Raw genomic sequence first — 14,923 nt, 5'->3', positions numbered from 1 at the left:
TGCTACCCCTCCCCACTGCCACCAACCCAGTGGGTCTTGCGATGTTCCCTAAACAACATATATCTGTTGACCTCCCGGGAGGGAAATTGATTTTGCCTCCCCCTCTGCTGGAGGCTCTGAGCGTACAAAGGCTGGGCCTGTGTCTTAGCTCGGTCTCTAAAGAACCGGGGGACCTGGATCTTGCAATGTCCTCGTCTGCAAAACAGAGATGAGAGAGTGTGGTCCTTCCTCTGACTTCCTGGACCGTTCTAAGGCCTAACACAAGTTGATTGTTTCTGTTACTGCCGCCACTGCTAAGGGAGCTGCTGATGCAAACCACTGTTTTTATCATTTGTTATCTTTCCCCTTGAAACTATTGAAGGGGGATAGTTGGGGGATTAAGAGAGAAATTTTCTCTCTTTCTCCCATCCCCGCCCTTCTTGTAATATTTCCACGCATGTTAGAACGCTTGGAGGACTTTGCAGTTTGGTTAATTCCCTCTCATTTGCACACGTTTGGGACACGATCCTTGATGCTGGTGGAGGTGGCAGGGGGCGGGGGCATCTTCTTTGTCACACGAAGTGTCAGGTCACACAGAGAAGATCCCTACCGTTCAGGCTGAAGGAAGTGGGGAGGGAGTGTAAGATGCTACAGCTCTCCCATGGCGGGTCCTGTTGGGCAGGGCAGGCTGGCTGCCCCCAGGGGCTGGTAGGGTCACACGCAGGGCTCTCTGAGTTGGTCTTGCCAAGTCTACGCCAAGTAAATCCCAATGAAATGCTGTGGCTTCTGAGGTGGGGAGGGCTTAACACCCACTCCCCCCGCACCAAATCCCATGCCCACCTGGCCCTGAATAATACATATCATCTCTTCAACAGGGACAAAGCCTTTAATTCCACAACTAGAAGTGGGACTTGAAATTTCAATGAAAACGTGGTTTCTAAAGTAAAGAAATAGACAGGTTGAGTTTACAATGGAAGCGTATTCACGGAGGCTCCTGGAAGGACCTTCCTGGGAAGATCGCAGGCACATGATCCCCTGGAGAAAGGGAAAATGGTATATAAAATCCTTCACATTGTGTGCAAATGACAGAGCGAGGCTTCTTTGCAGAGCCCCAGTGTGTGGGGGGGGGGGGGGGGTTGCTGTAAGTAAAGAAGGGAAGGATGTGAGCTAGCTCTGGACCTTAAAATAGAGAGGGAGGGAGGTGGGAGAGACCAGATGGGAGAGAAGAGTGACTCCTGATTGCAAAGAAAAAGTTGACATTTGTCAAATACCCGATGAAAGCCCTTTCTGTTAGAAAACGAATAGGTTTCTGATGCAAATATAGGAAAATACTGACATATATTTATTTCAGGTGATTCACATGTTTTATATTATTCTCTGTACCTTTCTATTATTTCAAAATTTTTATAGTTAAAGATAAGGGCCCCTTGGGAAATAAAAGTTGGAAAACAAAAGTTCCCATTCATACAATGAAATATTGTGTAGCTGTTACCAAAATATTGCGGAAGATCTCTATGCGTTCACATGTAAAGATCTCCAAGATACACTGTAGGGTGAAAAAAGCAAGTTTCAGTACAGTATCTTTCACTCAGTCCTGTCTGTTTGAAATGCTTTTTCAATACGTGCGTGTCTTGCTGTATGGATAGAATTAAGTCTAGAAGAGGGAGCAAATCATTAACGGAAGTGGGATTGTTATGTACCTTGTTATGTACATTTCATATGGTATGAATTTTTATAAGTAAACATTACTTCTATAATCACAGAAAAGTAATAATGACTTTTATAAAGAATCCTTGAAACCAAAGAGCAGCAACGCTGGTCCCCAAGCCTTTCCAGGTTAGCAGGCTGCCCAGCGGGCCAGTGACTGGAGTTCCCACCTGCCCTGTCCTTGTCCGGCCTCTCTCCTGATTTGACACTTGCGTGTCTGAGTGAGGGTCCATGACAGATGCCAGCAGTGGTGGTGATGACAAGCCCCAAACCACATTCATTCCATTACTGCCAGCTCCTTGCTGCCTCTCCAATCTCCACAGTGAGAGCGCCTCTCTCTTATCTGCCCCAAGCCTGAGTCAAAAGTTCTTGTCAGTGTAACTGCAGGATACCGGGCTGGAAACCTTGCTGATAATACATAAATTCCTTTCGAAGAGCTGTGCCTGCAAGAGGGTCATAAGAGCTGTGTAGCCTCAAAACATTTTGTACTGTGCATTTGGATAATAAGCCAGAGGAGATTTGGCAATTAAAAAACATAAGGGAGGGACTTCTCTGGAGGCACAGTGGTTAAGAATCCACCTGCCAATGCAGGGGACACAGGTTCGAGCCCTGGTCCGGGAAGATCCCACATGCCACGGAGCAGCTAAACCCGTGCGCCACAACTACTGAGCCTGCACTCTGGAGCCCACGAACCACAACTACTGAGCCCGTGTGCCACAACTACTGAAGCCCGCGTGCCTAGAGCCTGTGCTCTGCAACAAAAGAAGCCACTGCAGTGAGAAGCCTGCACACCGCGACAAAGAGTAGCCTCCGCTCGCCGCAACTAGAGAAAGCCCGCGTGCAGCAGCGAAGACCCAACGCAGCCAAAAATAAATGAATAAATAAATAAATAAAATCACAGTACTATAAATGATCAAAATGATAAAAAAAACACACACACACACATAAGGGACATATAAGGATGTCACGATAGTCCCACCTGGTCTGGTAACCCCACTCCCCAAGCCAGTGTCTGGGTTTCCCTCCCAAGACCACGCAGGCTGCTGGGGAAGAATCTGAGCACGTGTGATTCGCTGGGGATTTCCAAAATAGAGACAAAGATGAGAGGAATAACAACAAAATCCAAATAATAAAAATAAATAAAGATCGCGCTCCAGTTTCTGAGACACGGTTATGGCTTTTATAAACAGGTATGCGTTCGTTGAGTGGGGCTTTGGGACATTCTGGTGACATTAGCTCTTCTGACACTTAGGAATTTAAACTTAGGAGCTCCCTGGCTTCTCCTTAATAGCAAAGTTTGCGAAACATTTTGTGCCGGTTGCCCCGCTTTATGTTTGAACACGATGCAGATGGCCCCCTGTCATTTCAGTTTCACCTCTCGTCGTAAAGCCCCGGGGAGACAGGGACCTTCTCCTCCTGCACCCGATGGCCCCTGTTCTTTCCTTCATCTTCCCCGATTTAGCTTCAGAAAGATGGGGGCTCACATACAGAATGTGCAGGAATGGATCGATCTGAAAATGAAGTTTAATAAAGATGATAGACCTTTAATATGTCACTGATTCGTCCCTGTCAAACGTGTCACTTTTATAAACACGAGATCCCCTGTATGGAGTAAATAGAGGGGAAAGCAAGTCATTTTAAATATAGCTCCACCCCTACCTTGAACTGGAAACATCTAAGGAGGTAGGTAACTGCTCCTAAAAGGGATGGCACACTGAAGCACTGCCACTGACCCAGTTCTTCTTGGCTTTCACTCCCTCAGGTAACCAGGTGAGTTTCTCCAAATCAGCGGATGCCTTTGCCTTTGAGGAGGACAGCAGCGATGGGCTTTCTCCAGATCAGACTCGAGGTGAAGACCTCCAGGGCTCAGCCGGATCGCCCCCAGACATGAAAGCTACAGAGACCCCTTTGGCGGGTCCTCGGGGGAAAACCCAGGTAAACAAACCACATCTCAGCCTGTCGCCTCTTCAGTCTTGAAGTCAGCAGTGCTGAGGTGGTTTTGCTTAGAGACCCCAGAGATGTCTCTTCATGGCACGTCATCTTGATGACGCTTCTCACCCTATTCGGTCCAGGGGTCTGTGTGTAAGGGCAGAAGCTTCCAGATAGCACCGAAAGAGAATCCCCAGAAATATGCCCTTTTGACTTATGTTTTCAGTATCTACTCTGTCAAGTAGATCTCTTTTATCTCCACTTTTAGAGACAAGGTAGAAATGAGGCTCCCCGAGATGAGATGACCAACCAACAGTCTCCTGGAGAGAAAGGGCCTCAGCAGGACTGGTTTCAAAGCCCACGGTCTTTCCAGGCACTGAGTTACCACCGTAGGACCCTGGGGAGCAGGAAGCAGAAGGCGCTGATTGGCTACAAAGCTGGAGCCCCGAGCCAGTTCTACCCTTAGCAGGCGTCTACCTACCGAACCCCTGGAGCAAGGACCACTTCCAGCCCCAGCCCAAACATAGCATTCCCCTTTTTCTGGACAAATCCACAGACTGTCGAGATGTGAGAAATGGATATTGCACGTACTGTTAAAAGCACATTTATAAGGAGCAGTATAATGATAACTAACAACATCTACTGCCATTATTAAGGGCCCACTGTATACCAGGGCCAGTGCTAGGCACCTTGCAAGCGTTTTCTATTAGACGTTACAGAGAAGGAAGTGAGGCTGAGTAGCTGTGTGGCCCCAGGAGCATGCAGGGCCCCCACTAACACCTGGAGCTCCCCCTCTATAAGCCACACCCAGGCTTGCTGGGACCTTTCCTTGGCCTGGCAGGATGGTATTCCCAGAGCCCCCAGAGGAGATGAGTGTGAGGCCCACACAGGAGGCGGAGGGGTTGCACTCGTGGGACAACGAGCTGTGAATCTTCCACCACATCCTGGCTCTGGAGAGAACCCTCCGACCTCAGCCCCTACCCTTCAGGAAGCGTTTACTCCTCTTGGCCTCACAGGAATTATTCGATGACTTGAAATCAGATATTTTATATATACGATGTATATTTTATTAACAGATATTATTTTATATATTTTAATTATATAGAGATATCTCATTTTTATTATATATGGATATTTTATATCTGTATGTACTTCTAATTTTTTAAATTGAGGTATAATTGACGGATACCATTATATTAGTTTCAGGTGTACAACATAATTGTTTGATATTGTATATATCGCGAAATACACAATGTATACAATGTATACAATATCAGGTGTACAAAATAATTGCTTGATATTGTATCTATGGTACATATACACGTGTACCATTAAATACACATGTATTTCACAATATGTACGATAGATACAATATATCATTGTATGTATTGTGAAATGATCACCAGGGTAAGTCTAGTTCACATCCGTCTCCACACATGGTTACAAATTTTCTTTCTTGTGATGAGAGTCTTGTAAGATCTACTCTCAGCAACTTTCAGAGAGACACTACAGTATTGCTAACTATGGTCACCATGCTGTACATTACACCCCCAGGACTTACTGTATAGCTGGATGTTTGTACTTTGTAAACCGTATTAGATAGTGTATTTGAAAACCTTTTTACACTGTAAAGCATGCAGGAATCAGGGACAGTTTCAGGAATTATTTACCACGACCCTGTTTCCTGAAACTGTGCTGTTACCGGGTCGTTGTCAGGCCCTTCTTCACTCCGTCAGAACAAAGCCAGGGCTGCCCAGGAGGAAATGTGGAACAGGAGGGAGGCGGGAGACAGAGAAAGCAGAGCCAAAAGAGCCGTACGTTTATTGTGTAAGAGTTTATAATCAAAGCATTTTTCCGTCCCCTGCATCCCGCAGCTGGTCCCTGCAGCCCAACTTCTTTGATAACATCAAACAGTACATCAGACCATTTGTATCTTATTACTCTGACAGTAAATTCCTCAGCTTCTGATTTAAAGATGCTTTGGGGAGAAGACGCATTCTTTTCTTTTTAACCCTCGGAGCGGGGCAAAAAGGGAACAAACACTGAACAATGCCAGGCAAAATGCAAAAATCATCTTATGTCAATTCATCCGGCAACCGCATGTGACAGATGAGGGCACAGGCTCTGAGAGAAAGGGATGCTACAGACCTTTGATAGGTGCTGGGGCTCAGGGAAGGGCTGAGCCGCTCTGGGAGATCGTGGAGCAGCCCCTGCCCCTTTTTCAAAGTCATGGCCTAGGATTGTAGGGGAAAGAGAGAGGGCACTTGGTCCATTTCAGAGTCCTCTGCATACGGGAACGTGCCTCTCGTAAAGGTTTTCCTGATACTACACACATACACACACACACTTACATATACACACAGACACACGTGCAAAGGGATACATATACATATATATATGCACACATACATCACACAGGCATACACACAGACACACAGACACACATGCACACAAATACAGAGACCCAGATGCGTACACACACATACACATACCTACACACTTTCCCTCCATCTGCTAACCCCTGTTTCATCTAACTTTTTTGTTGTCCTGCTTTCCCCCAAAGCTCCTACACCCACTTCTCCCACTTCCTCTCTTTTTCAATCCCACTGTCAATTCCAACAGGTAGACCTAGCCGCAGGTAGGTGGAACCCTCACCCAGGGTGACCAGATGTCCCAGTTTGCCTAGAACAGGCCAGTCCTATACCTGTCTGCTGGAATAATTATTAATCATGCCTGCTTTCTCTCTTAAAAGTGTCCTCAACTGGATGACAAATTACATACACGACTCCTCCCGCTGGAGGACAGAATCTGATGTTCCTGAGATAAGAAGCTAGGATGAACACAGCAGACCTCGGGGGTGGGAGTGGGAGGCTCTACCGCAACATTTCCACGTCACACAGTCTTTACTCCTGCATCCTAATACTGAACTTTGCATTTTTAGGATCTTATTTCTGGCTCAGAAAATGAAAGGAGTGACTCGGCCCCCCAGCCCGGCAACCAGTCAGACCCGGGGAAGCAGGGGCTCGGCCCCCCGGGCAACCCCGTCCCTGTACACGCTGCTGTCAAGGTAAGGTGGGCCGGCCTCCACGCCCATCTGAGCACTCGCCTCACGGGGCCAGCTCGGGGCAGGGAGTGCCGAGTTAGGTCTGTCAACAGGAGGAGAGTCACACGGACCCACGGACGTGTTCGATCCACTGGGAGCATCGCAAGACAGGAGTTGAGACCTGGGCCATCAGTGTGTATGGACCAAGATGCTCTTGCCCAGCAGGGGTCTCCCCTGCAGACGAAGACCCCCGCTGGGCAATGTTTGCCCTCCTTTGGGATCACAGCTCAGCCAGCCTATTCCTGACTTAAAAGGCTTCGTCAGCTCAGCCTAGAGATAGACACAACTGACTGCAGCGCACACAGGCTTTGTATGTGGCGTAAAACAGGTGTAGGGCAGCTGCATTTTATGCAAGGGAAGCAAACCTGAAGGGCTTGCCTACAGCAAACCCTATATCATTCAAGCCGGTCTCCCTATGGAAATAAAGACAAAGCAGAGGGTTACCCTCACAAGAGACACATAACTACAAGCACGATCGCATAGTTTTGGTTTAAGTTTCTCAGGATTATAGCTAATGGTTCACAGAGTACTTTCTCCTCAGTTAACTGCCTGGTAGTCATTTGACTTTCTTCGTTTTATCCCAGATAACCTCGGATTGATTGGGGGGCGTGTTCTCTCAGCTCTAAAGCCACCGCTTGTTGCAGAGATGATTCTTAAGACACATTTTTTGAAAAGGTTGTAAATCGAGTTAGAATCAATGCTAAAGTAACGGTGCCCACCCACTGCCCCCTCCACTGCACGTACACGGGAGTGGTTTTCATCTTATAAATGGATGGCGGGTATTTCCGATTCCCAGGAAAGCTCCCCAGACTGCAGTGGCTTAAACCCAGCCTACAGTCCACTCAGCCGGACAGCGTTGAAAATAAGTGGCATTGATGAATTTTGTTCCCTGCAGGTGGAGGGTGGAGGGGATGACTCAGTGATTTCTAACGTTGCGTGCCGAGAGAAATTGCATCGGTATTTCTACCGAAGTATTTAACTTCTGCCTAATGCAGATGAGCAAAGCCTTCAGCCTCTTGGTACTGAGGGAGTGTAATAGTCGCCCTGAGGAAGGACAGTCAGTTTCAACAAGGAGCAGGGTTGATAACCAGCTGGTCCAGCAGGACTTACGTGAAAGCCAACAGCTCTTCTGACAGGTCAGTGCCTGTGGGTTCTCAGCTGACGAATATTCATCATCTCTAAGCTAGGAGGTGACTAGAGGGCTTCTCAAAGAAGGAAGCAGCCCAGCTAGGGGAAAACATCTCTGCCCTGTCGACTGCGTAAGCTTCACATAAGGCCATTGAGAGCATGCACAAGAATACTCTTTGAAAACTGTAAAATCTTCTGTAAGAGAACGGTGCTAAGATTGCAGGCTCCAAGTAGTGCATATCGGGTTGAATAAAACATGATTCCTGGGCTTCCCTGGTGGCGCAGTGGTTGGGAGTCCGCCTGCTGATGCAGGGGACACGGGTTCGTGCCCCGGTCCGGGAAGATCCCACATGCCGCAGAGCGGCTGGGCCCGTGAGCCACGGCCGCTGAGCCTGCGCGTCCGGAGCCTGTGCTCCGCAACGGGAGAGGCCACAGCAGTGAGAGGCCCGCATACTGCAAAAAAAACAAACCCCCCCCCCGCCAAAAAAACCCCATGATTCCTGCCCTCAAGAAGGCTACAATCTAGTCTGATATCACAGCCACCACTAGTCCATATGGGGCTTTGAGCAAGTAAGAAAAATGTGCCCCAAAGGACTTGAATAGACGTTTCTCCAAAGATAAACAAATTGCCCAACAAGCACACAAGAAGGGGGTTCCATGTCATTCGTTGTCAGGGAAATGCAACTCCAAACCACGACAGAATACCACTTCACACTAACAAGAATGGCTAAAATTTTTAAAATGGAAAATAATAAGTGTTGTTGAGGGTGTAGAGAAATCGGCACCCTCGTGCACTGCTGATGGAGATGTAAAATGGCACGTCTGCGTGGAATGCAGTTTGGCGGTTCCTCAGTAAATTAAACACGGAATGACCACGTAACCCAGCAAATTCCACTGCTAGATACACACCCAAAAGAACTGAAAACAGGTGTTCCAACAAAATTGTGTGCGGGAATATTCATTGCAGCTCTATTCCCAATAGTCAAAAGTTGGAACTAACCTAAGTGTCCATCAAGTGAAGAATGGATAAACAGGGCATATCCATGCAATGGAAGATTATTCAGCCAGAAAAGGGAATGAAGCACTGATTCTTGCTACAACATGAGTGAACCTTGAAAAACATGCTGCGTGAAAGAAGCCAGACACAAAGCACCACACAGTGTCTGATTCCATTTTTATGCAGTGTTCAGAATGGGCACATCCATGGAGACAGTAAGCACGTTCGTGGTTTCCAAGGGAAGCGGGGGATGGGGAGTGACTGCTTAACGGGGATGGAGTCACTTTTCGAGGTGATGAAAATGTTCTGTAACTGGGTAGCAGTGATGGTCGCACCACATCGTAAATGTGCTAAATGCCACTGAATTGAAAATGGTGACTGGGGATTTCTATGTTCCTTGTATTTTACCGCAATACAGAAGGAGAGTCCCCTTCCCCAGGTGGCCACAGCCCCCCATCAGGGCCGGTAGCCTCGGAAGCAGACCTGGGGCTAGATGTCCGTCTCCCTCCCCCCTCAGCGGGGTCTGCGGCAGTGTGACCGTTACGGGGCAGCCTCAAGTGTCATATGAGACATGCAGAGGAGAGACCTCACTGTGGGTTAGGAAAGGCTTCCCAGGTGAGCCAGGGTTTGAGCCAGCCTCGAAGGATGAGCCGACGTCAGACAGCAAGCAGAGGAGGGAGTCACAGATGGCAGGAAATGACAAGGAGAAGAGTCAGGAGGGGTAAGCCATTGGAGAGGAGTATGTTTAGGCAGCTTGGTGATGGTCTCCTTTGCAGGCTGGAGTTTGGACTTCAGTGTGCCGTGCGGGATGGACAAACTGAGTGCAGGTGGCTTGGGGGGGCGTGCTGCCTGCCCGGTGCGGTATGTGTGCAAATTCGAGGCAGAAGGCCTTTAGGAAGTCGTGCCCCTCTCTAGCTGCAGGCCCCACCGCTCCCTCTTGCCTTACACTAACTTGCTTTATACATTCATGCCCAAGTCTTAAACCACTGGATTTGGGATCCAGGTCTGCTTTAGAAAGATGACTGTGCTCCCCTTCTATCAGCCATGCAGTTCTAGAAAGAAAACAAAAGCAAACCCACAGCCTTAGTATCCTCTGGTGTCAAAAATATGAGACTGTACAGTTCCAGGGATTCAGAGTTCCATGGGTTCAGCGGCCTTTGCCCCTCACTATCCAGAGAAAATGGTCCGATTTTCGTACCTTCTAAAATGTTCAGAGTCCCTATGTTAAGGCGACAGATAGAGAAAATGCCTTAGCCCCTGACTTAATTGCTAGACCCAGGGCTGCGGCTCCCCCAGACAAGCAAGTTCTAGGAGTGGGAGCGGAGGCTGCACCAGAGCAAAGCAGGCCAGAGCTGACTGTAGGAGCCCTGCAGAAACTCTCCCAAGTGCAGAAGACCGATTCATTACCTGGAGCGCTAACCGATGAATGAGCAGGGAGGAGAGCCCCTAGCCCACGGGAATACTTGAGTTCACTGTTCATTGGTCTCCAAGAAGAAGCCTTCCTGAGAAAACACAAAAAAGGCTTCGGTGGAGGGATGCGCTGAGTCAGAGAAAACTTTTGCGGTTAAAACGGGGAAGCTGCCCAGTCACAACATGCCCGCCAGCTATTCAGGAGCCCCCTCTTCTGGACACTGCTGGTACCACACCTTCCCTCCCACTTGTCCCCAGATCCTCAAAAGGCTCTACCATCACCATATCTATGTTCCTTTCAATCTCCCGTAATAAAGTCAGGGTTTGGAAATGTATGTTTTTTAACCGATTCCAGTATGGATCTATTGCTTTCCAATCTATGGAGGCCTTTGGATTTTAGGAGTGGGTTATAAATATAATCACACTGTCCTTTGAAATCTTATTATTTCAACAGTATGTTTCACCATTCTTCCATTGATTACTGAGATCGAAAGTAGAGAATGTTTTTCCCAACTTGCAAGTGAGGTAATTGAGATGTCATGAAGTTGGATGATTGTACCATGTTCAAAAATGTGTCTTCACTTCCGAGCCTGTGTCCTTAACTTTTTTCAAGGGTCCAAATCATGCTCCATGATGGGTAACTTCTGGAAAGGTCCCAGTGGGTGACTAACCCGTCCCGTAGTCAATAAAGAATCTTCAGTTCAGAGGATGTCATTTCCTGATCTTATATCAGTGTTTTATGGGAAGGGGAATTGATCTTACGTTTGAGGTAACAAAGATCCACATTCTGGATTTTCAGAGGCAAGCTGAACTTCATCTGAGTTTATGTCATTACTAAGTCAGCGTACTAAGGGCTTCACTAAAGGTGATTACATGCATACAGATGAAAGAGCTTTCTTCTGAATCCATGCCAAGAGCAGAATATCTCCTTCGTTAGGCCGTCAGGTGGTTTTAGGTTAAGAAGGTGTACTCGTGAAACACAAGTGTACCTCTCCCTCTCCTCCGGGAAGGAAATTCTCCTGGAGCCACTTCTAAGACTCAAGACTCCCCGCCTCAGGGGTGTCCTTCCTTTGCGATGCATTTGCAGTGGATTTGTCCGTTAGGTACCTTAACGTCCAGGATCTCTTTGTGCATCCTGCCTTTGCTGTATTGTGTGTCAGGGGTTCAGGAACATCCATCCCATGAAACGTCCTAGAGATATATTCATGATGCCAAGCCATTCCCATCCATCACCTAAAGCACATGCCGTTTGTCCATCCGCTTTGCAGTCCAAGTCCTTGAGCGACAGTAAGAACCGCCACAAAAAGCCCAAGGACCCCAAGCCAAAGGTGAAGAAGCTCAAATATCACCAGTACATCCCCCCGGACCAGAAGGCCGAGAAGTCCCCTCCGCCCATGGATTCCGCCTACGCCCGGCTGCTCCAGCAGCAGCAGCTCTTCTTGCAGCTGCAGATCCTCAGTCAGCAGCAGCAGCACTGCTTCAGCTACCCCGGGCTCCACCAAGCTCAGCTCAAGTAAGTCAGGCAAGCCCAGGCTGGCGCCTGGGGGCACACGCTGCTGGTGACTTCTCTGGCTGAGGCCCCCGGGCCAGCCCCTGGGGACCCAGCGCGTCCTGCGCTGCACCGCATCCTGGTCCGGTGTGTTTAGAGTTTGACGGTTCAGAAACCACGCCCACTTTTTCAGGGACGGAAGGCTGGGAGGAAGCAGGTACATCAGTGCTTATAAGAGGCCCCTTCGGGGAAACTATTAGCGCTAGAGTAATGGCAGAACAGAGGGGAGGAGCCATCTAAGAATGTAACACTGGAATTGGGAGCCAATCCAATACTGATTACGTTTCAGGCATTGGCTCAGGGCTGAGCGACTGGGTGACAGCCTCAAAGGTTGACTCCTGAGCCCAGTGTGTGATCTCACAGTTAGGTCACCTTGTAAAGGGTCTTTCTCCTCAACCATAAAGCTGGGAGGTAGGTTCCCCCACCTGCCTCTGTTCAGCCTCGGGTCATGCTGGTGATCATGCCACGTGCTGTACGCCATCAAGCTTCGTGCGCACGTTCCTTCCTCCCCAGGACAGGGCATCTGCTGAATCACAGATGGACGGGCCTCTCCCGTGGCCACAGTCTCCCCAAAACTAGCTTGAGGGGTGCTTGCCACTTGCCATCCGGCCCACTCTGTGGTTCTTCCTCACCCTGCCACTTCTACTGATTTATTATTACGTTGCACTGATTATTATCGCTGATGTATTTATTATTACACGCCTGATCCTTCTGGGCAATTAGCTTGTGATCCAGTCTAATTGCAAGCCACCCCCTAAGGGTTCTGGTCACCCAGTTTTCCCCACACTGCCAAGCAACTCTCTGACACCAGCTGGGTGTTCTACAATTCAACTCAATTCCGACGCTCTCTCCCCGGAGATCGTGTCAGATCCCGCACGTTGAGGGCTCAGTCCCACAAGACTGTCCCCTCCCACTTCGGACACCAATCACAAGTCCAAGTTGTCACCTGTGCTTCTGACAGACCAGCTACAGATGGGAGGTTCCAACAATCCCCTCCTTGGGTTCGATTAATTTGCTAGAGTGGCTCAGGGAACTCAGAGAAACATTCTACTTACTAGGTAACCGGTTTATTGTAAAAGCACGTGACTCCCCATGGGAACAGCCAGATGGACGAGACGCTTGGGGCAGGGTACATGGGAGGCAGGCAGAGCATCTATGGCCCTTCCAGGTGCACCAGTCTCCCCAAATCTCCACACGCTAGCCAACCCAGAAGCTCTCCAAACTCCATCCTTTTGGGTTTTTATAGAGATGTCATTACATAGGCACGGTTGATTAGATCATTGGCCATTGCCGATCAGTTCAACCTCCAGCCCTCTGTCCTCCCCAGAGGTCGGGAGTGGGGCTAAAAGTTCCAACCCTCTAATCACCTGATTGGTTCTCCAGGCCGCCACCCTCCATCCTTAGGTGACTTCCAAGAGTCACCTCGTTAGGATAACAAAAGACAGCTCTGCGCTCTCATGACTTAGGAAATCCCAAGGGTTTTAGGAGCTATGCCAGAAACCAGGATGAAGACCAAATATGTATTTCCTATTCTAAATCACAGTATCACACCCCCAGATGTATAGCTGACTGTATTTGATGGTATTTTAAGTGCCTCTTTTCTGTTTGTTTTTCAGGGAACCAAATGAGCAGGTGATCAGAAATCCAAACCCTCCTTTAGCACCGCTGAGCAATACCCCTTTGTCTCCTGCCAAAAACAGTTTTTCTGGACAAACTGGTGTCTCTTCTCTCAAGCCAGGCCCACTCCCATCCAACCTAGATGATCTGAAGGTATACGGTTTGACATGATTTTCTTTCTTTCTTTCTTCTTTTAACAAGTATATATTTTTTTAACCACTGTGGTTGGATACCCAATAGAAAAGAAGACTGGGGGCTCCCAGCTCAGCTCTTCTCCTAATGTTTCTGCATCTCACATTCCTCCTTTGCAATGAGTCATTGCAAGAGTCAAATAGAATCGTATACGTGATAGCCCTTAGCGCAGGGGGCGGCTTTGAGATTGATACAAGTTTCCAATGGCCAACTTCACGATGAACTTTTACCAGTCTCTTGAAATAAGAAAAACAAGAGCCACGTCAAGAGCTTTTCATGAATCTAACTGCATTCAATATATCTGACCAGTCTTTATTTGAAGTATTTATTTCCCCACAATGTTTCGAATGTCAAAACGTCCTTTCCGTCAGGAAATGATGGCAGCAGTGGATAGAAGTTGAGTGTTTCTGGTGTTTTATTTCTTTTTCTTCCATCAGGACGCTATTAAATACGGAGGATAGTCTTTACTTAACAAGGTAAAACGTTGGGAACCCTATGTCGATAATATAATTTAAGACCAGGTGCTGTTCTATTATGAAATCCCCAGTTCTGAGAACTTCTGCCCTGAAGTGTAGCAACAGCTTGTTAAATGATATATGTGTGCTAGCAGTTGACTCTGGATCACACTCATGGATCTCAGTTCACTGAAAGGACGCTGGCCTTTGAGTTGAACCTGGTGTGTTTCAGAGCAGTCCTCAGGATCGGCAGATTCGTCCGTCCGGTATTTACAAAAGGACAGAAAAGGATGGAGGCAGGGCCCTTCCGGGTCTCCAATGCATGGGCACACCTCCCTCCAATGCCTACTGCAGCTCCATGATTGCACCTCTTTACCTAGTTTCCACCCCACCGATTACTCTTCTCCCCAAGAGGATCTTATCATTTTTCCCCAAAAACACTAAATTCCTAAAGGCCCCCGTGGTCCTCACTGGGCCAGTCTTATGGCCCTTCCCCAGCCCTCGGTCGTCCTTGGTCATCCTTCTTCCCATGCTCAGCCCTCAGTCATTCTCTCCTTTGGGGGAAAAGTAGGATTGGGACTCTTTCAAATTAGAGGAAGTTCAGTGGCCACCAAATGTCAACACTGGTAGATAAAATGTATCTTGGGCTTTGATATCAGAGGTTTCTCTGTTCCTTACAGTTGGAATAAAAATGCTTAGGTCTCGTCGAGTTGGTTTCAGTTTGGCAGCTGTAAACCTAGAGGAGGACGTCAGGTGTATGAGGATGCTCTGCAGAGTGGCGGCCCCTCACCCTCCACACCCCCGCAGATCATCAATCCGTAGAGACAGAAGTAGCTCCTCTCACCTGGAAGACTTTA

General features: G+C 48.2%; 1 protein-coding gene across 3 annotated transcripts in view; it reads left to right on the top strand.

The window, feature by feature from the left end:
• MYOCD (myocardin) overlaps positions 1–14,923 on the top strand; it is a 90,243-nt gene that overhangs the window by 58,755 nt on the left and 16,565 nt on the right. For all 3 annotated transcript variants that reach the window (XM_032617846.1, XM_032617848.1, XM_032617849.1), the window contains 4 exons: positions 3,449–3,621; positions 6,557–6,682; positions 11,522–11,766; positions 13,419–13,572. In XM_032617846.1, coding sequence (XP_032473737.1) covers positions 3,449–3,621; positions 6,557–6,682; positions 11,522–11,766; positions 13,419–13,572 — 698 coding nt within the window. The remainder of the gene's footprint in view (positions 1–3,448; positions 3,622–6,556; positions 6,683–11,521; positions 11,767–13,418; positions 13,573–14,923) is intronic.

Source organism: Phocoena sinus, chromosome 20, assembly GCF_008692025.1.
Source record: "Phocoena sinus isolate mPhoSin1 chromosome 20, mPhoSin1.pri, whole genome shotgun sequence".
Classification (NCBI taxonomy): domain Eukaryota; kingdom Metazoa; phylum Chordata; class Mammalia; order Artiodactyla; family Phocoenidae; genus Phocoena; species Phocoena sinus.
Note: the sequence above shows the minus strand (reverse complement) of the source record. Positions and strands in the feature narration are given on the sequence as shown.